Genomic DNA, 26,455 nt, shown 5'->3' on the forward strand with positions numbered 1-26,455 from the left:
CAGAGAAGCTATCTTTTTTTTAATAACCTCAAAACCTCCATAAAAAACAAGTCCTGTTTGCAGCAGACTAAGAGGAACAAAAATTCATCTGGGACCAAAGGCAGACTTTGTTGCATACTTGATCAAAAATTCAGTTTTGATTGAATTAAAAAGACTACTATTTTGAAAAAAATGTCACATTTATCAAATAAGCAAACACAAGCTTAATTTCCCCCTAACATAGCAAGAAATGATCCATAGCTGCTTAATTTACCAATCAGAGCCCTACTAAATGGCTGTTGTAAAACCTGACGAGGTTTTGGGGGGTGGGGGTGGAGGTGGGGAGATGATAGTATCTCAGTTCCATCCTGGGAAGCTGATAGTTTTAGTGTACCTGAAGTTAATGGAATGAGGTTTGCAATACTTTAGAAAAAGTGCAATGATTTTGCCCGATCCATGGTCTGTAATTTTCAATTTTTATTGAAAATAAAAGAGAGAACTGAAGGAGGAAGGAAGGAAATGGAGGACTCGGAGGCTTGGCTTGGGAAAGAAAGAGAAAGAGCGAGATAGAGAGGAGGAGCAAAGAGAGAAACAGGGGACTCAGAGGCTAACAGAAGGAGCAAGGTGGGAAACGGAGGACTCGAGGCTTGACTTGGGAAAGAGAAAGAGCGAGAGATAGGGAGAAGGAGCAACCACCACGCCGGTGGTGAGAGCATGTTATTGCTCAAGTTACAAACACAATGATGCCATTGCCAACGTTAACGAACGCACAAACTGGCTACTACTATTTCCTCTCAGTCTCCACAGAGAGAGTCTTCCTCTCTAGAGATGACGATTGTCATTTAATTACGATCAACATGGGAATGCAAACATGCAAACAAAAATCAGAAATGACTTTCCCCACCACCTATCCCCGCTAATTGACTTACAGAGCTGAAACAAGAAAGCGTTCCTCTGGATCATGTTTGAGGATCCCTGCTAATGTTTATTTAGTAAGCAATCTTAAGGCAATGTGTGTGAGAAAGAAAGATTGCGGCAAGGGGAAGAGAGGGTTCAAATGGAGACGCATCTCATCACAGTTCTGGCTCTTGTCACCCCGCCCCACCTCTTCAACAGGAAGTTTGGAAGCAAGCAGCTCTTCAACGGCTCTGCTCCTTTGCACTTTTACAAGCTGCCTCTTAGCGGAAAGTCTCCACCAGCCTCGTGAAGAGAAACCTGCCCCACTCTCACCCTCTCCCCTCCCACTGTTTCAGAGCTCTTCACCAAAACCATCTCCAGCTAGACTCAGGCTGAGGCTCGGCTCTCTTTGCTGAGGGGGCACAAATGCTTGCCTGCTGCTGGGCTGGGAACTTTCTCCTGCCCAGCAGCAGGCAAGCAAATTCACACGCCCTCCCTCAGCAGTCGTCATGGCTGGCTCGTCAGCACAAAGCAGCGCAGGGGCCTTGGTCAAAGCACTCTCATGCCTCCCTCAAAGTGGCTGGTGATCATTTTAGCAATTTCAGTTCAAGTATCCAGATACAGCTTATAAACCTCGACAGAATCTGAAGTTACTGGAGCAGCTGAATCTTGCCTCCTATGGTGTAAAGGAGACTGCTTACAGCTACAATGAATGTGCCAGTTCTTGGTGCTGTCGTTGAAGCAACTTCCACCTATTTCTCAGCAGTTAGAAGTGCGTCTTGGCCCTTTGACTGCACAGATACAGTCTTTCAGAGCAGTCACATCCAGATATGCCCTTCTGGTGCCCATTGCAGACCAGTGCTTCAATATTAGGCCATAGACTTTCACAGAACCCAGCTCTATTCCTTCACTGGCAATGCCTCCAACAATATAAATTAAACCTTGCATTTCGCAGCACCCAAAATTGTAGCATGGCAGTGCCATGCTGCCTAGAACCTCCCAGCTATATTCTTCAGGATCAAAATGTTCAACTGAGGTGCCAATCTCTGCTTCAACCCAAACTCCAAAATGTGTAGATTGCCACATAACAGGCACATACTCCTAGTCCACAGCAAGGGTGGTTCATGGAGGTTATAGTCATCCACTGCTTGGTAACTGTTGGGGGTAGTTACTTATATAGCAGAGTATTTCAGGAGCTAACTCACTCCCATATCACAGCAGAAGTTAGCAGGGTCTCGGGAGCAACAGCTTGTAAATGATAAACACGGAGTTTCATGTAAGGTTAAACTAATCTACTTTATTCGGAAGTACACGAGGATAGGAAAAGATCTATATCTAACTGCTGGCTACATGTTGGTCAGAAAGAGACCTATAAAAGCATGGTGCTCAGCTCAGAGAGAGCGAGCTAGATGCCCCTAGTGGTCATTAGGGTTACTGGTGCAAAAGGTTGATGCTATCTGGAGCTGGATCTCTAACAGTAACAGGATTGTAACATTCTATGCAGTCAAGAATCATGGAATCCTTCTCTGCAGCATAGACCAATCCGCCTCCACTGCCACTCCCAGCTGGCTGTGAGCCAGGTACAGGGAAGACAGTTGTTCAGTACTGACTGAAACTACCAACATGTCCCGCACAGCTGAGAGCTCAGCTGTCACTCCAATGGCCTCCCTGCAGGCAAGAGCTCTACTGTCTCTCCAAAGAATATCCACCTTTATTAATTATTATTTTTAATTTATTTAACATATTTTATACCACCCAAAACTTACATCTCTGGGCGGTTTACAACAAAACATGATAACAGAAAAGTTAAAACATTAGTTAAAACAAATAAATGACAACAGAGAAATTAAAGCATTGGTTAAAATAAATGATAGCAAAAAATTAAAACACTACAACAATTTAAAACCTTAAAACAATATTCTAAAACAATGTTAAAACTATTAAAATGGTATTTATTTAAAAGCCTGGGTGAACAGATGTGTATTTAAAGTTTTTTTTTTTTAATTGTCAGAGATGTGGAGGCTCTTATTTCAACAAGGAGCACATTCCAAGCCTAGGGGCAGCAGCGGAGAAGGCCCATCCCCATGTACCACAAACCGGTGGCAGCTGCAGACAGACCTCTCCTGATGATCTCAATGGGCGGTGGGGTTCACGACAAAGAAGACATTCTCTTAAATACCCAGGGCCTAAGCTGTTTAGGGTTTTATAGGTAATAACCAGCACCTTGTATTATGCCCGGAAACTTATCGGCAGCCAGTGTAGCTCTTTCAATACAGGAGTAATATGGTCTCTCTGAGATGACCCAGAGACCAACCTGGCTGCTACATTCTGATCCAGCTGTAGTTTCTGGACTACATACAAAGGCAGCCCCACATAGAGTGCACTGCAGTAAGCCAGTCTAGAGGTTACCAGCATATGTACCACTGTTCTGAGGTCATTTAGCTCAAGAAATAGACACAGCTGGCATATCTGCCGAAGCTGATAGAAGGCACCTCTGGCCACTACCTCAACCTGAGACACCAGAGAGAGGCTTGGAGCCAGAAGCACCCCCCAGGCTGCGTACCTGTTCCTGTATTCTTAAAGATACTTCCTTGCTTTCCTCCATGGACGTACCTTCACTGTCGGCTGGAAACTACTAATCTTGCTTTCTTTAGGAGACTTACACGCTTCACAGTATTCTTTTAATAGAGTTTGAAAGGCCCTATTACTGAAACCAGAAATTCATGAACTAATTACAGGCTCTAACTAGAGTGGATCAGGATGAACAGGCTAATGTGATGTGCAACTTGGTAAAGACAGTCTATTATTATTATTTTTGGAGAAACTTATGGAGAGAACTATGCCATTTACTAAAATGGCAGCCTGGGGTTTAATTCAGACATCTCATCAAATGTTATGGTCCAGGCCTGATTTATATACTAAATATGCTCATTAGCTAGCATACAAAATTAGGCCTGGCTCATAGTGTCACCAAGTGACCAAGTTCTTTTATATGGTGACCATGTAGGATCTGGGCGCATGGAAGAAGGGAGATCAAACCAATCCTCAAAGATTTAACGGGCTTTATTGAGTATAAAATAATAACATCAATCAAACTGAGCAGAAAGCAGGACACTCTATCAATATATTACTAACAGCATTTAAACAGAACATCCTAGCCAGCACCAATATTCAACGTGTTCCTAACTAACATATGTGTGTGTATTAAATCTTCCTAGAGCCTAATACAATTCAGATATAGACAGAAAGGGGGGGGGGGTAAGGAAGGCTGAGGGCTGGCATGGTTTGGGGGAGATCAGGAATTAGTAGAGGAAAAGGGGGGGAAGGAGAAGGAGGGGAAAAGATGGAGGGATCCAGTTCTTGTAGGAGCAGCATATTACCAGGATCAGAGAGACTTGAGAGCAGTGGATCTCTTCAGCTGAAGGAGCGAGGCTTCTTGGCTGAGACAGAAGTTTTAGCAGTTGCTCAGATCACGGCTGAGAGTCAGAGCACCATGGCTGAGGAAGTCTTGACTTCTCACTGCGCAGTAGAAGTCACAGACAGCTCCTGTCCATGGACAGAGTTCCTGCTTGTTGCACCGCGGCTTAGCAGCAAACTCTGGGATTGGTTGTGAGCAGATCTTGCTTTAGGCACAAGATTGCTTGTAGGCACAAGACTGCCTGTAGGAGACAGTTCCTGTCCATGGACAGAGTTCCTGCTTCTAGCCCCGCGGCTTAGCAGCAAACTCTGGGATCACGTGTGAGTAGATCCTGCTTGTAGGCACAAGATGCCCGTAGGCATAAGACTGCGCCTCTGCCATGTCCAGAGACTCCTTCTTATAGTGGTTCCATTCTTTGATGTTCATTTGAGTCTTCTGGATCACAAAAGGCGTCCATTCCTGCTATCCTCTGAATATTGTCTTTTAATTACCAAAATTAGCTCAAGATATTTGCTCAGTTCAGAGAGATCTTAATCCCATCTTCTGTTAGCTGCTATCTTGAGGAGGGGACATTGCCCAAAGCAAATCTGCATCTCTGAGTTGCAAATGGGCCCCTTCTCTTGTCCCAGATGTGCTAGCCTAGTACCAAAAGGTGTTAAAAGTCAGGAGTTAGTGAGAGAATTAGTTCTATTTGTGTGAGACAGCAATTAAATTACTTCTTGTGTATTTAAAGTGACATCAAAAGGGGTACAGGTGTGAGGCAAGTTAATCAACACATTTAACTAAGGCAGAAACATCCTGTCAGTGAGGTAAGGGGATTACTGGACAGCAGGTTAATTTCAGCAGTGTGAGACTGGTAATTAAGCCTGACCCATTGTCTCTTGTGAGTTCCACAAACACTGATAAACTATGCTAGATTACCCCTGCCTCTATAATTCATTTACCAGGCATTACCCAGGCAGATCTGGGTGTCATGTTCACCTCAGGTTCAGGCCTTTAATTGAACTCTTAATATAAAATGAAATCAGACACAGGCCTCAATTCCACATACCTCTGAGCTGGTACCTTTAAGTCTAAGGTTGGGGTACATAACACAAAGCATGCTTACGGAACCTTATCTCTATGGTTTAATGGTGTGATTGCTGAATTGATAAACCATGGGTTGCAATTGTTTGGAAAACCAGAAATAATGGTTTGAAGTAGGTTTACAGACCATGGTTTGTCCTAACTATAGTTTGGTGTGATGTTTGAATTGAATACCCACAGTTATTGCAATTGGTTTGCCTACAGGTCCATAGCCAGCCTGAAAGTTTAGGAGGGGCACACAAAAAATGGGGGGCAGGTATTTAATGGTCATTAACAACTATTAGCCTAACAATGGAAATCTGCCAAGCTAAATTTGTCCAACTGGTTTTACCACCTTAGTTGTTTTCTATTACATTACAGAAGAGCAGGTGATGAATTGCCTCCATCTGTCCTAAGTACAAACAACAACCTGTCTATGGGTCTGCCTGGGCCTAGCTGTGATATCACAAAGCGAAGAAGACTGTCCTTGATTGCAGCAAAGCATTTGACAAAGTCACAATATCCTTGATGACCTCTTTTTTCATAATTGGTTCTATTTAATGTGACTTTGGCTCCTTTACCTTCTTCTTTATGCTGTATTATCTGAATAAATCACAGAGTGCAGCAATAGCCTCCTCTCTGAAGTTATGTCATGGGTGAGAATGATTATTTTCCAATTTCTCTAATTCTTTAATCATTCTCTCTACAAATTTGAATGCCAGAATGGGTGAGGTCTGGTGGTACTAGGAGTTGGGTTCCAGACTTCGTATTTCCCATCAGGAAGCACTGATGGCTGCAGAGAATGTTCTGAATATCAGGAAAGGTAGAATACACGCACCTACCCACTTCATTTCATCATTACTGGAGATTACATTGCCAAATGTAATTTTGCCATTGGCAAAATGTACTGTCTATGGCAAATACTACTGAGAAACAAAAGTGATTGCTTAAGCCAGGAACCGGGGGTTCCCAAACTCGGGTTCCCAGATGCTGTTGGATGACAATGCCCATCAACGCCAGCCTTTAGCCATTCTAGCTGGGGATGATGGGAGTTGTAGTCCAACAACATCTGGGATATCAAAACTGGGGGTCCGTCTGCTATGAACAGAGGGGCCATGGCACTTGGCACTTGGGGTTGCCAATCTATAAAAATGACTGAATTTGAAATGAAACAAAAATGAAACTCCTTGGGCAATTCATCCAAACATCCCTTACTCCTTGGGATGGTACATTGACAAAGCATTTAGTTTATGGTGGGAACCAAGGTTGCCAGGATCCAAGGGGTATACTCATGGGTAAAATGGGCTGTAACCCAAAGTTTGGCTAAAAATTAGCCAAATCTAGGACATGTTGGTGAGCTTTTGCAGTTGGTTTACTTGTACCATTTATCCTTTGGGTCTGAGCCTGCGGTTGCACTGAGAGGCATCACATCCAGATCATGAGAGGTGATGGCTCCACCCATTGGTCAGACCTCACCAAGAATCCTATGTCCAGTTCTGGGCCCCACATTTTAAGTAGGACATTGCTCTGTTGCCAGATTTGGCTTATTTTAAGCCAAATTTTGGGTTACAGCCCATTTGACCCACAAGTATACCTCTTAGGTTCTGGCAACGAACAAAATGGGGAGAGAGGGAGAACAATTTTTCTCTCACCACTCTCTCCACACCATGCATAATTTTATAGACCTCTATAATTTCTCCCCTCAGTTGTCTTTTTTCCTAAACTAAAAAGCCTTGCCTTGTAAGGAAGGTGCTCTGGTTGATTATCTTGGTTGCCATCTTCTGCACTGTCCTTTTTGAAATATGGTGATCAGAATTGTACACAGTAGTCCAAAAATGGCCACACCATAGATTTGTATAAGGGCATTATGATATTAGCAATTTTATTTTCAACCCCCTTTCTAATGATTCCAAGCATAGAATTGTCCTTTTTCACAGCTGCCACATTGAACTGACACTTTCAACGAGCTCTCCACCATGACCCCAGAAGCAGAGTTATTGAGCAAAGCATGCAGTCACTATTCTGCTCAAGAATTATTTTCAAGCCAATTAACATAATATGCAAACTAGGCATCCAGATTTGGAAAACCGGCAGCGCTCTCCAGAAAAGGGCTGGGCTGCAGCATGACGTGCGTTTGCACGCTGGCCATGAGTGTGGCAATGCTGCTGGGGCTGCAAGCAGGAATGCTGCAGCCCAGTGCACCCACTTTTCTGGAGCGCGCCAATAGGAGGAAAGTGGCAGGGCAGGGGCTAACAGGTAAGCAGCACTTTCCCTGTCATTTATAGCAACCCCACCCCCCACCCCGCCCTCTGAACCAGTTCGAACACCGGTGGATGGAACTGGTTTGACGTTCCAGGAAGGGAGCATAGTACCGGTTCCATGCACATACCTAGGCTCCCTGCTGCACCCCTATACCTGATTTGGAGCTACAATATAGGCTTGTACAGTAGTTTCTATTTTGTCCCTCTGAACTTACGGGATTGTGGACTTGCCATTTGCTTGCATGACACTAACTCCCGAGGGTACGTCACTTGGCTGGTAACATGGGGAGAGGTAACTCCAGGTCAAGTGTGACTCACAACTGAAAGAGGATTATTCCTCTGCTCGCCTCTCTGGTTTCTGTACAGGTGAGGAAGAATAACTCCGAAAATTTCCTTCAAGGAAAGGAAAATACAGGTTGACATTCAAGTGTGTGAACTCTCCCAATGCTTTTTAAATTCTTAGAATTCCTCTGGTTGATTTTGAGAGGAAACATGGTCATACTTTTCCCAAATGAATTAATTCTCCTTTTAAAATAAACTTTAAAAAAAAACCTTGAGTTGCTTAAAAAAAAAAAGTAGTAGGTACAAATACCCAATATATTTTTGTTTATGTACATTTTGGTTTTGGTTTTTTTCAGTACAGGTGAGGAGGCCAAAGTTACTGTTCTTCTAAAGAAACAGAAGCGCTATTATTCTATATAAACAGCCAAATACTCCCGTCCACTTTAGCACTTTGGATTAGCTCAAGTTTATTGCCTTCACAGGAAGAAATAAGATAAGAGGTAACAGGTTCATCTCTCTAACAAGAAGTGTTAATGGTTGGCTTGAGGCTTGGGAGGCATGCTTGTTAACACATGCCTTCCTGACCACACAAGTTAAGCTCTAATGCACCTATTTCACCCCATCCTGTACAGATTTCTTAACTTATTCACCTCATTGTGCTGGTAGAGAAAACCCAGAAAATCCTGAACTGGACATAATGTATTATTTTGTATTCAGCAGAAAGGTGTGGTCAATGGCCAGCCCAAAGGCAAGATGTGGCCTATTTCTGTACCCAAGACCAACAAGCAATGTGTCTCTTATCTGGATTCACCTGCTTCATGTGTTTGCATCTTGGCATCAACTATACCATCTTGCTGTGCTGGGCCCTCATATCCATCCCACTCTTTGCCTCCAAACCAGCTCTGTTCCCAGCCAGCATGCTTGTCTGCGTCAAGAGACTGGTCCCCTGAGATCAGACCTCCTTTGGAATTTTCCTGACTCCCTGACCATCGAGTGGCACTTGGGTCCCCACTCCTGTATTCTGCCTTCCTGGAAGAGAGAGGTCCCTCATCATCGGTTAAGCAACAAGTGTCCAGACACACCACCAGATAGGAATAGAGGTATACTAATCCCTGCTCATGAATCTTCTGCTCCCTTCTCTTCCTGCTCCCCTTTTAAAGCTGTTCTCTAAGACTGTTTCTCTGGTCAGCCTTGATTTAATTCGGATCTCAAGCCAAAACGCCTCTTTATGAGCTTCAATCTAGTATTAAGTGATATTATTAGCCTGGTTAGTTTTGCTAGTTATTATTGTGTTGTTTGCTAATCAAGATTTCCTTTTACACCTAAAACCCTTTCATTTCCAAGACCGAAGCTTGGTACAAATTTATCCTGGAATGAGCTGCTCCCTCTAAGCTCTCTGGTTCCCTACACAAGCCCAAATGTTAGTCATGGTGTAACAGATTAAAGCATTTGTCTCAGGGCTAGCTCATGTGAGATAAAGCAAATGTCAAGTCATCCCTGCTGAGCTGCCTGGATGGGCTTCTCATACAACCTTTCTATATTTCTGGTAGATTTAAAATGCTGCCACCAAGCACCCTAAAGCTTGAAGAGAAGCGGGCCAGTGGGTTGGGTGCTTTAATCCAAGATCCCTCTGTAACTGAGTACTGGGCAAATAGAAAAAAACCTTCCATGTGTATGCCTACATGGGATAAGAAAAACTGATAGCTGCTGAGCACTTGGGGACGCTTTTGCACCAGAGAAATCTCCTTTTCTGCCTCCCCCTTTCCTGAGTTAAAAACCAACTCTGAGAAGCTTGTTTTGAAAAGAACACAAACCTCCAGTTTTATTCAATTACTACAGACTGCTTCCATCTGAGGCTTTTAGTTTTAGATACATTCAGAAATACTTAGTAAGGTACAAAAATAGGTTGTCTTAGGCTTCAATGTTAGGTTGCATTTAGGCACACTTAGATGTTTACAGAGTTTTTTGCAATGCCCTAGATGGGTTGGGCATAGGCTAGTGTTTCTTATTTTAATTATGTTGCTGGTAAACAATACTAGAACAGTATCAGGGATATACAAAGCGCGCACGCGCGCGCACACACACACAAACACAAGTTTCGAATGCAAAGTCTGACTAAACAAATTTCCCCCTAAATTAATCTTCCCAAAGCCAAAGTCCAGGCTTGCTTTCCTTGAACTCACCAAACTCCTGTTGAGAATCAAGGCCCTGCAGTTCTATCTTCCAAGAGCTGCAGTCATCCTGTTGCAGAAAACTCCATTGCCACATGACCCCTTGCTCCTCCAGCACAGATCTTCCTTTCTTGTTCCCAGAATTTCTAGCAACAGATCTCTAGGTCCCTGCCCCCCTGGTGGACTGATTGGGCAATCTCTATAGGCCACCAGCCTGTCAGTCAAGACAAGGGTTCACTTCCAGTTCACTTCCACTTTAGAGGTAGGGGAGACTGGTCACTACACAGGGGTATTTGTCAATTCCCCTGGGAGCAGTATCATCAACACTCTCCTGGTCAGTCACCAACAGCTCAAATTCCATCAGCGTATATATTAAGTTGGTGGGGTTTTTTTGCCCCTATATGCATCACTTTACACTTGCTAACATTGAACTGCACCTGACATTTTGTTGCCCACTCCCCCAGTATGAGAGAGAGCCTTTTGGAGTTCCTCACAGTTTGTTTTGGATTTCACTACCCTAAATTTTTTGGTGTCATCCACAAATCTGGCCAACTTGCTTCTTACCCCAACTTCTAGATCATTTATGAATAAATTAAAAACCACGGGTCCCAGTAGAGATCTCTGAGGGACCCCACTTCTTACTTCCCTCCACTGTGAAAACTGTTCATTTATTCCTACCCTTTGTTTCCTTTCCTTCAACTGGATGACCAATCCACACATGAACCTGTCCTCTTTTCCCATGACTATTAAATTTACTCAAGAGTCTTTGATGACAAGCTTTGTTGAAAGCTTTTTGAAAGTCCAGGTATACTATGATAACTGGATCACCTTTATCCACATGCCTGTTGACATTCTCAAATAACTCCAGAAGGTTGGTGAGGCAAGATTTCCTTTTGCAGAAGCGATGCCGATTCTCCTTCAGCAGGGCCTTGTCTGCTATATGCTTAAAAATATATATCCTTGAGAATGCTTTCCATCAATTTGCCCTTAAACTAACTGGCCTGTAATTTCCCAGATCCCCACTGAATTCCTTTTTGAAAATCGGTGTTACATTGGCTACTTTCCAGTCCTCTGGTACAGAGTCTGATTGTAGGTGAAAGTTACATATTTTTGCAAGGAGGTTGACAATATCACATTTTAGTTCTTTAAGAACTTTCAGGTGGATGGATGTCTTCTGGCTCTGGTGATTTGTTAATTTTTAATTTTTCCAGACAGCTTAGAACGTCATATCTCATCACCTCTATCTGACTCAGTTCTTTAGTCTCTATTCCTGAGAAGTCCGGTTCAAGCATATGTATACACTCAGTATACTCTGCTGTGAAGACAGATGCAAAGAACTCATTTAGCTTCTTTGAAATCTCCATATCCTCCTTAACAATCCCTTTCCATCCCTCAACAGGGATTGAAACCCTCATCAGGATTTTCTAGCTCGTTAGATTCTATCTCTTCTTTAACATACGGTGCCACCCCTAGTTTGCCCCTCTCTGTCCCCCCTTTATTATTCCTGGAGTTTATGTCCAGGACTGGGAGTTTATATCCAGGACTGCAGTGTCCCATGGTTCTCACCATTCCACCTGGTTTCAGTTATGCCCACTATATCTATGTTTTCATTAGCAACCAAGAGCTCCAGCTCACTCATCTTGGCTCGGATGCTTCTGGCATTGGCATATAAACACCTATATGCTGACTCTCTTACCTTGTGTGTGCGATCTTTCTTATGGCCATTTGATCTCTTTGACCAGCTGCTCTTTACTTGGTTCTACTCTGTTCCCTTTTGGTTTATCTGAAGCATTTACACCCTCACACCTTCAGGGATGGCATTTGCCAAACCCAGGTCAGTATCCAGAACCCAGCTCCTGTCGGCTATCCCGATTTGTGTTCCTTATTTTGTGCACAAGAATGCCTGAGGTAGGTTCATACTGTTGGAATTGCTAAATTGGTTCCAGAAAACGAGTGATCCATCTTATTAATGTATATGGGTTAAAGAGTCACACAGAATTCTTCATCAGACAGAATGGAAAGGCAGCTTATTCTTAGATATATATGGATCAGGATATTTATTAATGCAATAGTTTAAAACTTTTTCTTCAATTCGGACAAGTAGTGACTTGCCCAACACTGTGAATTAAATATTCATACAAAAAATGTGGGAAAGTATACACACACACACACACACACACACACACACACCCTTTTTAAAATCATTGACTGGAGAAAAGGAGGCATGGCACTAAGTGTATGGAACTAAGGACTGGAGTTTTTATCTTCTGCACAGATGCCCTCACACTTCAGGGCTGGAAAGACCCCTCCATCTCACTGAGACTTCTAGAGAGTTGCTACCAGCCTTAGTGGACTAAGATGGTTCCATGGTCTGATTCACTATAAGGCAGATTCATATGTGCAGATTTTGATCTGAGTCCTCAAAGGAGACAAATAAAACTCAAAAGTAAAGCACATGTTAACTTTTGTAAAGGCAATGGAGGAATTGAGGAAGAATAACTGTTGAAGAGTAATGTGAATAATGAAGGAAGGGATGATATTTAGTTGTATATTATCACATAATTATTCTGAAATACTTTAAATGATTATAATTATGTGAGAAATGGATTTAAATATATTTGTTGTAATATAATATCATATATTGCTTGTTAATGATATACTTTTCTGCATTGCTTATTATATTTAGTTTTTACCTGGAGTACCAGAAAACCAGTCTAGCAGAAAATGGTAGCAGGGAGAGATGAGAGCACTTTTTGTATCACCACTATCAGAAGTCCTGCTTGATGCACAATACAAGTAACTCTAGGCGAGTTAAAAGAACTACAATTCCCACAAGCCATTGCGATCAGGCCTTTTCCCAAGCCGGCGATGCGGACCAGGCCAATGCTAAAGTCTGGGCTGGGTATGACAAAGGACTACAATTCCCAGTGTTCTCCTGAGAGTACAGCGCCTGGAGGAAGTAAAGCGACCTTTGGTGGGTTTTGTATATGAATCGCTGTTGATTGCGTGCTTAAAAGGACAGACAGACAGAGGGAAAGGATGAGGTGGTGACCTGGGAGCTCGTGGTGCTGAGGTGTGCGGCGGAGCATTGGGTGGATGCGGCGCACCTTGGCTGGCGAGCGCGGGGAGACTAGTTTTCTTTCTGCCCCCGCCCATAAGCGTCGTGGGAGGTGGGGAGTAGCAGGAGAATTGAGGCTGGAGCCCTTCCGCTTTCCGGAGGTGGTTGCTTGGTGGCTGGAATTGTCAGCCTTTCCGAGACTGGTTTTGCAGTGTCAAGAGTTATTATCCATGCTTATCTCTTCTCGCTGCAAACATGTGGGCCTGATTCCCACGGAGGAGGTAAATCTGTGCCGGCGCTGTACTTCTCAGCTGCAGGTGGGGGCTCGCATAGTTGAATTATTCTCCCTTTCCAAAACATTTCCTACACACACACAGTCGGAAAAAGGGCGCATCCTATCCTTCCTGGTTTTCTCTGTGCAGGGTTTTTTATTTTGATAGGGGAGCATTTAATTGTGTGTATGCTGTACTATTTCTGATTGTATGTGGGGCTCACATAATTAAATATTCACCCTTACCGAAGAAGAAGAATCTACACGTAGAAAACCAGAATGTTAAAGAGAGAGGTCTGTGCCTAGTCTTCTTATTGAGGTGCTGATTTTCTGTGTGCGGCGTGGGAGGATATGGACTATGGAGTATTTGGGCATGTGAGCCTCCCCCTGCAGTCTGAAGTGGTACAGCCCAGATGCAAGTTTACTATCTCAGTGAAAACTAGGTTTGGCGCACCCTGTTTTGGTGCGCCAAAATGCTTCGCATTTTAGATTTTTCAGTACCTCGACTTGCTTCTCTCCAGCATCTTGTTCAGGTATATGTCTAGTTTTGCAGTGTTGTGAGTTAGCAGTGTGAATCTGTCTTTTCACCCGGCAAGCATATGGATCAATATCTTAATACAGTTTTTTTTTTTAAAGTGTACTCCTTCTATCTGAAACCTTCAGCTCAGGTACCCCATAGAGATGTTTAGCCTGTGTGTGTGTGTCAGTTATAAAACACACACACTTAAAAGTTACAGTTATGAAACAGGCTATTACAATCACTGGCTTACATCCTGACTAATGAGTACTTCCACTGAGGTTGATTGAAGTGCCTTCAAGTCAATGTTGACTCTTAGCAACCATATGGATAGATTCTCTCCAGGATGATCTGTCTTCAACTTGGCCTTTAAGGTCTCGCAGTGGTGCATTCACTGCTGTCGTAATCGGGTCCATCCACCTTGCTCCTGGTTGTCCTCTTCTTCTCTTTCCTTTAACTTTCTCCATCATTATGGACTTCTCAAGGGAGCTGGGTCTTCGCATACTGTGTCTGAAGTATGATAGTTTGAGCCTGGTCATTCGTGCCTTGAGTTAAACTTCTGGATTGATTTGTTCTATGATCCATGTGTTTGTTTTCCTGGTTGTCCATGGTATCCTCAAAATTCTTCTCCAGCACCAAAGTTCAAAAGCGCCAATACTTTTTAAAATCTTGCTTCTTCAAAGTCCAGGTTTCGCATCCATAGAGCGTCACAGGGAAAACCATTGTCCAAACGATTCTTTGTAGATATAGACACATCACAGCATCTAAATATCCTTTCCAAGGCCTTCATTGCAACCCTACCAAGTGCTAGTCTGTGGCATATTTCTTGACTGCTGGATCCTTTACTGTTGATGGTCAATCCTAAAAGGCAGAAGCTAACCACCACTTCAGTGTCCCTTATCAGTTCTGAGGCTGGTTGCTGTGCCCATTGTCATTGGTTTAGTCTTCTTTACATCTAGTCGTAGTCCTATTTTTTTCACTGTGCTTCTTGACTTTAATTACTAGAGCTTGCAGATCATCTGCATTCTCAGCTATCGGAGTGGTGTCATCAGCGTAGCACAGGTTATTAATGTTTCTTTCTCCAACTTTAAAACCATGCTCATCTTCTTCCTGCCCAGCTTCTCTCAGTATATGTTCAGCATATAAATTGAATAAAGAAGGAGAAAGTATACAGCCTTGTCTTACTCCTTTGCCGATCTGGAACCAGTCTGTTTCACCATGTTCTGTCTGGACTGTGGCTTCCTGTCCTGTGTTATAGGTTTCTCGTGAGAATAATGAGATGTTCTGGGATGCTAATTTCTCTAAGGATATTATTATTATTATTATTATTATTATTATTACATTTATATCCCGCTCTTCCTCCAAGGAGCCCAGAGCGGTGTACTACATACTTGAGTTTCTCTTTCACAACAACCCTGTGAAGTAGGTTAGGCTGAGAGAGAAGTGACTGGCCCAGAGTCACCCAGCTAGTTTTATGACTGAATGGAGATTTGAACTCGGGTCTCCCCGGTCCTAGTCCAGCACTCTAACCACTACACCACGCTGGCTCTCTTCCACAACTTGATATGATCAACAGGGTTAATAGAACATGTGAATTTGTCCCATTAATTTCAGTAGCAAGGAGATGAGGAGGGATGCTGCCTAACATTCCTCTCCTGGAGTCAGCTTGAATCTGAGACAAGTCTTCTGATCAGGAGGCAATGACACTGTATCCCATTCACTAGTCAGTGAATCATGGAGGTGGGAATACCCCTTTTAAACCTTTAAAGTACCCCCAGGAATTTGTGTCCCTGGTTGGAAACCATTGTCCTGATACACCTAGTTTAAAACTGCAAGTGGACTCTGGGACGGGCTTTCTCTCTTGCCACCCCATGACACTGTAATGTGCTCCCTGCTGAAATAAGAGCCTTCTCATCTCTGATAGCTTTTTAAAAGTCTTTAAAAACTTATTCTAGTGATGTGCACAGAGCCATTTGGCATTCCATTCTGGGAGTGCCGAACTGGTTCCGTGGACCGGTGTTTGAGCCGGTTTGAAGGGGGTGGTGGATAACTTGAAGGGTGGGGGAGGGTGCTCTTACTCCTCCCACTATGTTTCTCCTGCCGGCGTTGTGTATTCAAACAGTCTGGGGGGCGGCAGCGCACCTCCCTGTCTCCCCATTGCTTCCTTGCACTGGATGTTCCTAGAGCGCGTGAGGGGTAAGAGCAACCTCCCCACCCTTAAAGTTACATCTTCCCCGCCTTCAGACCTACAGGTGCTGGTTCTGTGCACATCCCTACCTAATTTATTCATCTAAACCTTTAACTAGAATTGTGGTTTTAAATTGTTTTAATTTTTTTAAATTCTGTTTTAACTTATCTTATGTAGTTGTTAACTACCCAGATGTGTAAGTTTGGGGCTGTGTATAGCTATAATAAATAAAGTGAGGGCTCATTTATCTTCTTGTATAAAAAAAACCTTTACCATCTCATTTGAAAACTTTATTACATTAATATCTCACCTTGCTTCCATTGTGGAACTTAAGACTGTACCTAAGAAGTCACCCATCCAAGCACTGACCAGACCTAGACCTGCTTAGCTTCAACCAAGTGGCTGTATCATGTACTGGTTTAGGCCATTCCCTGAGAGAACTAGATGTCAATGATAAGGGTTGAAACCTTCAACTCACCTCCCTCATTTTCCTCATGAATTGGCTCATTTGCATGTAGAGTTGACATATCAGCAACTTGAGATAACTGCATTTGTTTGTCACACTTGTTTCAGCCCCTAGTTTTCATCTGTCAAGTTAACCTTGGACTTAAAAGTGTGAACACAGATGCATTTCTAGGTAGGAGGCTACCAAAGTGAGCACATAAACTCTTGGTTACATTATATGTAATGTCTTGCAATAAATAAATAAATAAATAAAACTTGCTACACACCAGTGCCTAGTCAGAAATCTGTTGATCTGGAAGCATATTCTTGTTGCCATTTACCAAGTTTTCCAGGTAATTTTACACACATCATGTTAAGTTACCACTTGGTTAAACCAGCATGGAGCCACCGTGGTGTAGTGGTTAGAGTGCTGGACTAGGACTGGGGAGACCCGAGTTCAAATCCCCATTCAGCCATAAAAGTAGCTGTGTGACTCTGGGCCAGTCACTTCTCTCTCAGCCTAACCTACTTCACAGGGTTGTTGTGAAAGAGAAACTCAAGTATGTAGTACACCGCTCTGGGCTCCTTGGAGGAAGAGTGGGATATAAATGTAGTAATAATAATAATAATAATACAATTAATAATAAACAGTTGTCTGTATTCACCAGTATGTTGTGCTACCACATGATGGGGGACTTGAGAGTACTCCTGTGCAGCTGAAGAATGGTGGTATTAGGTTACTTTTCTTAACTGGTTATTCTGTCCACTGCCAGTTTGACCTTAGACATTTATGTAGATCTAGTTTGAAGACCTCCTCACCCCCACCCCCCCCAATGTCAAAGAGAGTTGTCTTAGTAATACGTTATAGGAGCTTGTAGTCTGGTATTAATGGTAATAATGTCCAATAGTCATTAACAAGCTGTTTCACTTTTGCTAAGACTATTCCTAAATATTTAATTTTATAATTGACTTCTTTCAATTTCACATATATTGTCCTTTGAGTTTGTCTTTTGATTTGTCTACCTTAAACTATATTCTCTTATATTATGATTAATTTTTCAGATAGTGCCAATATAATGTAAGTAAAGAAATACAAGATATTGTGGTTTAAATGTACAATCTATTTCTTTAAAGGGTCGTGTTGTAAATTCACAATGTTTGGGGACTTATTTGATGAAGACTTCTCCTTTTTGTCAATCAATCAATATGGGAAGCCCAAATTGAAACTTAAGGATGCTGAGCCACCACTTCCTCGGGAAAACACCAATATAAGTGGAATAAGAAACCAGGGTGGAACCTGCTATCTTAATTCACTTCTCCAGACTCTACTTTTCACACCAGAATTTAGAGGTACTGTATTTTGTTGTTATGCTTGATATTGGTGGTATTCACTTGAAGTACTGTACTCTAGTACAGCTTGCCAATTAGGAAATAATCAAAGAAAATCAGTTTTAGATGTTGTATTTTGTACCATTTCTTAGCAAAGCCTTGATTTTACACTTCTAAAAACTAACCACTATGAGGGTACAAGGACCTCAGTTTGAAACCCACTGAAAGAGTCCTGTGAGGTTACAGTATGAAAACATTCTTAGAGGCACTGTGCCTGTTCTCAGCATCATGTATTTGCCTAGACATTTAGACAGCAAATCATTGATGTGCCAAAAGCATGCATACATATTAACTTGATGAACATTTTTTTGACATGTTTGTATGCCTCTGGGTCATGCTCAAATTGGGTTGTGCATCTCTGCAGGTGCATGAAAAGAGTTTGCAACCTTCCCACTCTGTTAACATTGCCCCTTGGGTTTGCATTCAAGGAAGAATACAGTACATTCTTGTCATGTTGAAGTAACATGGTTGTAACATGCTTGATCTTTTTTAAAAAATTAGATTGTGCAAGGAGCAACAAAAACTCCACATGGATAAGATGGGGAAAATAATTTGCCTAATTATGTGCATCTTATTTTGTGTCCTAGGGGAATAGACAAAAGCAACTTGACAGAAGGCAAAACATAACATAGGGACAGACTTGGTTTGTTTTCACACACAGATCTGTGGTAATAGAATCCAGAGAGTTAACACAAGATTTCTGATTCTTCACACACTTTTTTATTTATTGTATTTTTAATTGCGGTGTTAGTGAGAGGTCTGTCTCTCTTCAAAGTAGTACTATGCTCTTACCTGCACTGCACAGGCATAACAGCAACAAATATTTATATACCACTTTTCAACAAAAGTTTCCAAAGCGGCTTACATAGAGAAATAATAAATAAATAAAGATGGCTCCCTGTCCCAAAAGGGCTCACAGTCTAAAAAGAAACTGTAAGATAGACACCAGCAACAGCCACTGGAGGGATGCTGTGTTGGGGGTGGATAGGGCCAGTTGCTCTTCCCCTGCTAAATAAAAAGAATCACCACTTTTAAAAGGTGCCTCTTTGCTCAGTTAGAAGTTCTGAGCTGTACCACATCCCCCAGAAACCTGCATGTCCTCCCAGCAGCTGCACAGGCTTCCCAGGGAGAAGTTTGTCACTCCCTGACCACCCTCACCCAATTCCTGAACATTGATTCCCACCCAGCTGCCCCCTTGGCAGTTAAAGGGTCATCACTACCAGTGTGCTACCCAGGGCACTTGCCCCCATGTTCTGATGCCTCTTGGTGGTAGGCGCCAGGAATTCCAGAGATGGAATTCCCATTTTTCTGACAATCACAGTCCTAGTAGACAGCTCTGGATGTCAGCCATGGTCTCTTGGTCAGATAGTGGTGTAGCTAAGCCCCTAGTGTTTGCTTGCTTCTAGATCTTGACAAAAATGTCTATTGAAAATTTAGAATGGTATTTTCCCCCCTCAGCTTCCTTTCTTGTTTAATGGTATGGCTCCAGTCCTGCCCACATTATTAATTTAACTGGAATGAGAATGTGCTTCATTTATTTATTTAAAATATTTCTAATATAAATAAATAGAAATATTTATTTCTTCTAACTCCCCCTGCTAACTTGGCAAAGAGGCACCTTTTACCATGGTGGTTCTCTTTATTTAGAAGGGGGAGAGTAACTGGCCCTATCGACCCCCGAGCACAGTACTTCCAGTGTCTGTTGTTGGTGTCTGTCTTATGTTTCTTTTAGATTGTGAGCCCTTTGGGGACAGGGATCCATCTTATTTATTTATTATTTCTCTATGTAGCCATTTTTGGAAGGGCGGTATAGAAATCGAATAATAATAATAATAATAATTATTATTATTATTATTATTATACCACCCAAAACTTACTTCTCTGGGCGGTTTACAATGAAAATCATCTAAAACATCAAATCAATTAACAATTAAAATAATTTAAAACCTAGTATTAAAAATTTTAAAACTGTAAATCTAATTAAAAGCCTGGGTGAATAAATGTGTCTTCAGTGCCTTTTAAAAAGTTGCCAGAGATGGGGAGGCTCTTATTTCAACAGGGAGCACATTCCAAAGTCCAGGGACAGCATTTATCAGTGAAACATGTATGTCTATATAGCACTGCAGCCTTAAATAATAAAATTCATGAAGAGATGTGGGGTTCTTAATACTCTCCATAAATATATTATTGACTTCTTTCATGTTAAAATGTTGGTGGTGAGGATCTTGTTTCTTCCTTTTTCTTTGCAGAAGCACTGTTTTCCATAGGACCTGAAGAACTTGGTTCTTTAGAAGACAGCAATAAGCCGGACTCAAAGGTGTTCAGTTCTTCTATATATTTAGCTTTATTCAGTTGATATGAATATTTTGATAGTTGAAAGCATGGGATATGCATTTTGCTTATAGCTCATTTGAGCTTATAGGGCAGGGATCTCTCAGTATAGGTGTTGGTGCAGTGGTTCCAGGGTAGTTTTTGAAAGTGTCCTTGGGGGATAAAAAGGCTTATAGCAGTATATTCAAATTCTTCTGTTCTGACTCATCAGTGGCATGTTCCAGTTCAATAAATTTTAAGAAGGGATCCAGAGATGCAGCAGCTTAGGCTTTCATGTGAAACTTCTGCTATGTGGATGCTTCTTATCTCTACATTTGTGCAGCTAATAGAAATACGTATTATGTATTATTTGTATTAAACAATAGACCGGGATTATATTCTAATAGGCGCAAAATTTAGAAAAGGGACAGGGCACACTAGAAGGGGCCTAGAGGAGAGCTTGGTAAGCAAAGACTGCAAGAATTGATAGGTCTCCAATGGTTTTTCCAACTTTTTTAAAAGTTTAAAATATAGTCAGTGAAGATGTGTGACTGTCTGGAGGCAGAGTATTCCAAAGACAGGAATGGAAAGGCGGGGGGGGGGGGGGGAGAGAATAAGCTGCCACCACATGGATTGCTTGCTGCCATACAACTTGTCTCCACATCACTGCAAAACATTTCTGTTGGTTGTTTATCACAGTTTGGAGGGAACTGCCCAGAGATTTGGCATGTGCAAGACTTGCTCCATGGGATAATTGCTATGTGGATAAATATTAGTGTTAACTCTGAAGATATCGTTTTAAATGGCTTTGATGTGGTTACCACATTGTGTGAAGTGGACTCAAGTATTCATGACAGCAAGCCTGACAGTAAGGGGGCATTTCTAGAAGGGAGAGAGATGTGCATAGTCCATAGGAACCTATTTCAGAAACAAGAAGGAATGCATCAGCAAAATCCTGCAGCTAAATACTTCTTAGTAATAATTTTGCCTAAATGCAGTTTTACGTTTGGTATGCTCTATACAATTAGGAAAAGCTAGATCTGTATGGATTAAAGGGGCAATCCAGATTCATACCCCTGGTACTTGCAGAGCTGTATACACTCAAGTGGGTTCTCATAGTACTAATAAGTGCTGTTCCTGTACACACTGTGCTATATGTACATCACCCCTGCTAACTGGGCAAAGAGGCACCTTTTTAACATGGTGATTCTCTTTATTGAGCAGCGGGAGAGTAACTGGCCCTTTCTACCCCCAGCACAGTATCTCCAGTAACTGTTGCTGGTGTCTATCATGTTTATTTTCAGATTTTGAGTCCTTTGAGGAGAGGGATCTATCTATCTATCTATCTATCTATCTATCTATCTATCTATCTATCTATCTATGTAAACCACTTTGGAACCTTTTGTTGAAAAGCGGTATATAAATATTATTTTTTGTTATTATGTGTACATTACTCTATGCAGGGGAGAGCTCGGGTTATCTCTTAATTTGTTTTAAAAGAAGAGCATTTATATTAAAATGAATTTTGGGGAAAAAAATTTGTGGAGATTGCTTCTGTAACAGTTATTGTGTAAAACAATGGACAGAATCTAGACCAAGTTAGTCATGATTAAGCCCTATTGAAACAAATGAGATGTGACTAACTTAAGTCTCATTAATTTCAATAGGACTTAGTCATGACTAACTTGGTCTGCTTCCTGCCCAGTGTTCTTAGTGATGGGTTATTCTGTAAGTTACAGCCTCTTAAAGAGAACTTACCAAGCAAATTTGTGTGGCAGTAACTTATTCTTCCTTGAAATGAAGCTAAAAATTTGTAGGCTAAAAATTTTCATTTGGCAATAGAATATGAACTGATTGATTGATTAAGTGTCATCAAGTCGGTGTCGACTCTTAGTGACCACATAGATAGATTCTCTCCAGGATGATCTGTCTTCAACTTGGCCTTTAAGGTCTCGCAGTGGTGCATTCATTGCTGTCATAATCAAGTCCATTCACCTTGCTGCCAGTCATCCTCTTCTTCTCTTTCCCTCAACTTTCTCCATCATTATGGACTTCTCAAGGGAGCTGGGTTTTCTCATAATGTGTTGCAAGTATGATAGTTCGAGCCTGGTCATTTGTGAATCGAATGAAGATTCTAGATTGATTTGTTATATGATCCTTTTGTTTGTTTTCCTGGCTGTCCATGGTATCCTCAAAATTCTTCTTCAACACCAAAGTTCAAAAGCGCGAATACTTTTTCTATCTTGCTTCTTCAAAGTCCAGCTTTTGCATCCATAGAATGTCCATGGTCCGAACGATTTGATAAACCATGGTCCAAATGAATATGAAATATACAGGCTAAATTACAAAAGGCATGATCCATCCAAAATTAAGTAGACTTCATTCAGTGAACAGGTATTACGTGCTTAACTCCCATTGAAATAAATGTGTCTTAAAAGTGCTGGATTTTGGCTGGATTGCGCCCTAAGTGTTTCTGAGAAGTCATTTTAGCTTCCTCTTCTGTACTAAATAATTAAAATCCAACTTCTAAAGTAGCTTTTAAAATTATTTCATCTTTCTATAGGTTCGAATAATCCCATTACAGCTGCAACGGTTGTTTGCTCAGCTTTTGCTCTTGGATCAACAGGCTGCATCCACAACAGACCTCACTGACAGCTTTGGATGGAATAGTGATGAGGTACAGCATAGTATTTAAATCACTTTTCCTCATAACCACCCAGAGGTGCAGGTTTTTGGCAGTATATAAATATGTTAAATAAATAACTTTATTCCCCTTTATTCCCCTTTATTCCCCTTTATTCCCCTTTATTTGTTTTGCCTTTGTGAAAGGAAACAAAAATTGCAGTCCAGACACCATTGTATTGTGTTAATAAATCTTCTCTCTATTTCTCTAAGGCGGTCCGCCGCTAATCCCATGCATGGCAGCTCTTGCTAGAGTTTGTGAGCAAGCTGCTGGCAGGGTGAGAGGAAAGCGGCAGTGCTGACAGAGAGGCTTGCAGGCGAGGCGGGGGGGGGGGGGGGGAATGGTGGGCGGGGGAAGAAAACATCACTGGGCAGGTGGGCGGGGGGAGATTAACTACGCTGGATTTATTAATTTTTACAAAATCTGCAAACATCCTAAAATACAAACATGAATTTTCAGGTGAATAGCTTATAGGAAAATAGATCAGTGATCTTCATTGCAGGTGGCCACCGATTTGCTTCTTCCCCCACCCCCGCGCTGTTGGGAGTTGTTCCTCTCCAGTGACTCCCCCATGACTTCTGAGCAGTGGCAGGAGGCGTGAAAGAAGAAAGGTGCTTAGGCAGCTCCTTCAGTGGCTCTTGCTGCCTAAACAGTGAAAACTGCGCTGAGCCATTTTTGGAAGGGCGGTATAGAAATTGAATGAATGAATAGATAGATAGATAAATAAAGGAAAGAAAGGGTGATTTTATTTCAGTATCCATGACATAATGACTGTGATCTGATGGCAATACTATAGAAGTCTGCCCATCATCCGTTCAGACAGTCATATAGAAGAAAATCAACCAAAGATATTCAGTCAACTGGAAAAAGGAATCCTGGTCTAAATCTGTACATATGTATATTCCATCTACAAATACCAGAAAAGAGAATATGACAAATATTACAGGTACGTTGAAGCCTGCCTATAAACTAGCCAATTACTTTCTACTCTCTATAGCAGGAAGGAGAATTTGGTCTACATATGCTACTGTGACAGCCTCTGAGCCTCTCAAACAACAATGCTGCACACTCACAGATGCCATTGCTATGTCTACTATGCAAACAGAGCCTTGTGTCATAGGCGTAATTGTATATTTATCACAATCGCTGGTTCTTCTGGTGTCAGGTAGAATAGAAGATCCTTGTAAATTGGAATAATTTAGTCATGTTCTTTCCAGGCCATGGCCCTAAAGCATGCAAACAGATCACTATGGGAAATCTCCATTTTCACTGAAGCCTAGTCTTTCACTGGTCTATCACTGAACACTTCTAGGTATTATAAATCTGGATGCTCAAAGGTAAAGTTGCATTGAATGCAACTTATGAAAGGTAGGGATGTTCATGAAGCATTTTGTGCACATCCAGGAGGGTTGAGCGCAGGCACTTAAAAGGGAGGAAGGCAGGCCCCTCTGCTGTGGCGCAGTTGATATTAAATGCCACATGGCCGCAGTGCTGCTTCAAGCAGCCTGCAGGCAGCTGGGAGCAGTATTGTAGCTGCGCGGCATTTAATACCAACAGCATCATACATTTAATACTAACAGCACAATGTTTAATATCTCCTGGGGCAGCAGAGGAGCAATGGGGGGTGGGCAGGTAAGACCTGCCTTCTTCCCTTAAGTGCCCACTCACCGCCCACCAAAACGATTCGGCTGGAGCAGCTCAAAACATTTTGGTGCCTTAAATTCAAGGCACCAAAATGCTCTGTGCATATCGCTAATGAAAGCACTTTAAGCAAACACACACCATCCATGAGCTATCACCCACTTCAGAAGTAAAGACTGTGCCATATTAATTAACACTTGAATCCTACTTACTACTGGTGGAAATGTAAACCAAGAACAAAGGTAGCGTGATATATCAAGAAGAGTAGCAACTATAAAAAATATATCCAAGCTATATTGATTTTGGATGACATATCTAGTGACATTTGGAGATTTCTTTTTCAGTCACACTTGTAGTTAACCATCCCTCTGATTGTCTGAAGGTGAGTACTTCTCTTCCAGGTAAACAAGCAAGGAAACTACAAAAGCTGGTTATTCCCCCCGCCAGGCTAACAAATGACTAATGCAGAAATAGGTAAGCTATTTCTGTTATAAGCTATGTCACAACCCAACGTGACTAGAACAGTAGAAAAAGGAGTACTCAAAACATCAGCTTAACTCCCACAATTAATTTATCTGGTAGACATATCAGAGCCAAAGTGGCTTGCACACTAAACATAACAAAGTACATCAAAATGTAACAAGGAGTCTTCCCCCAGATGTATAGTACAGCTTCACATATAGGAATAACCAGTTCTTATCCAGTAGAGCTGTTAGTCCACAGTAGAGATACAAATCCCGTGGAATCCAGTGGGGAAGATTTCTTCTTTCACGCCTCCTGCCACTGCTCAGAAGTCATGGGGGAGTCACTGGAGAGGAACAACTCCCAACAGCGCGTGGGTGGGGGGGAAGAAGCAAATCGGTGGCCACCTGCAATGAAGATCACTGATCTATTTTCCTATAAGCTCTTCACCTGAAAATTCATGTTTGTATTTTAGGATGTTTGCATATTTTGTAAAAATTAATAAATCCAGCATAGTTAATCTAAAATTTGCTCTTGTTCCTCAAACATAAGCATTAGAGATGAAAGTTAAGTCTACATGAAAGGGGTTAATTATACATCGGAGTTAAAATAAGATGGACTATGGAAGATGCCTAGGTGAGAGAGGCAATTTCTTATTGACCAGAGACGTAACCACCCAGAGATGAAAGTTTGGGTGGCCTATAAATTTGATAAATAAAAATAAATTGAGAGAGGATTGGGAGCTGATGTATTTCTCTTAGAACTTTCTGCTTGCTCATGAGAATTTTTAGGATTAAAAAGTGGATAGCCAAATGCAGATTTAGGATGCTTTTGGTCCTCCTCACTTGACTTCTTTCTTTTACAGTTTGTGAATATAATGCTCCTTGAACTGTTCCTTAAAATTACTCTTCATGTAAAATCCTTTGTAATCAGTGCTGTGTTGTCTTATGCTCTATGCTATGTGGTCTATGTATGCTGTACTAGAAGCTATATAAACTAGTATTTTTATAGAAGCCTTTTCTCTCTCGTACTGTTGTCCCTACTATAACCTGAGTGTGAACTAAACTCATGCTTATCATGGGTGTATCTCCTAAACTGGAGCTCTGTACACATACTGCAGTTTCCTAATATAGCTTGTGGCTAGTCTAATAGTGATGTGCACGGTCCGGAGAAGTCCGGACCGGCACCGAAGGGGGGCCTTGTTTTTAGGGCGGGGAGGGCTTGCTTAGCCCTCCCGCCTCCTTGCCCCCGCCAGCGCCCGTATTTCCTAGTATAGGGGCGCTGGAAACCAGCCGCCCCCCCGCCGCCACTGCCGCCGCGGCGAAAGAACTCCCAGTGCCAGCCCTCCCTCCCTCCCAGCTAGCTGGCCGCCCGCCCGCCCTCCCGCCCGCTCGCTCACCGTTCACCGGATAGAAAACG

General features: G+C 42.1%; 1 protein-coding gene and 1 pseudogene across 10 annotated transcripts in view; one reads left to right on the plus strand and one right to left on the minus strand.

Annotated features, from left to right (window-relative positions):
* Positions 1-1,425: 1,425 nt before the first annotated feature.
* LOC128333118 (actin-binding protein IPP-like) lies at positions 1,426-3,481 on the minus strand (annotated as a pseudogene).
* A 9,476-nt stretch (positions 3,482-12,957) lies between these two features.
* Positions 12,958-26,455, plus strand: part of USP40 (ubiquitin specific peptidase 40) — a 104,445-nt gene continuing 90,947 nt past the window's right edge. For 4 of the 10 annotated variants that reach the window (XM_053284031.1, XM_053284033.1, XM_053284037.1 and 1 more), the window contains exons 1-4: positions 12,958-13,047; positions 17,686-17,901; positions 20,190-20,257; positions 22,814-22,927. In XM_053284031.1, the coding sequence (XP_053140006.1) occupies positions 12,978-13,047; positions 17,686-17,901; positions 20,190-20,257; positions 22,814-22,927 (468 nt within the window). In that variant the 5' untranslated portion in view covers positions 12,958-12,977. Of the gene's footprint in view, positions 13,147-13,262; positions 13,936-17,685; positions 17,902-20,189; positions 20,258-22,813; positions 22,928-24,975; positions 25,049-26,455 lie in introns of those variants that run through there. The other 6 variants (XM_053284035.1, XM_053284041.1, XM_053284036.1 and 3 more) reach the window with 6 other exon arrangements.

Source organism: Hemicordylus capensis, chromosome 1, assembly GCF_027244095.1.
Source record: "Hemicordylus capensis ecotype Gifberg chromosome 1, rHemCap1.1.pri, whole genome shotgun sequence".
NCBI lineage: Eukaryota > Metazoa > Chordata > Lepidosauria > Squamata > Cordylidae > Hemicordylus > Hemicordylus capensis.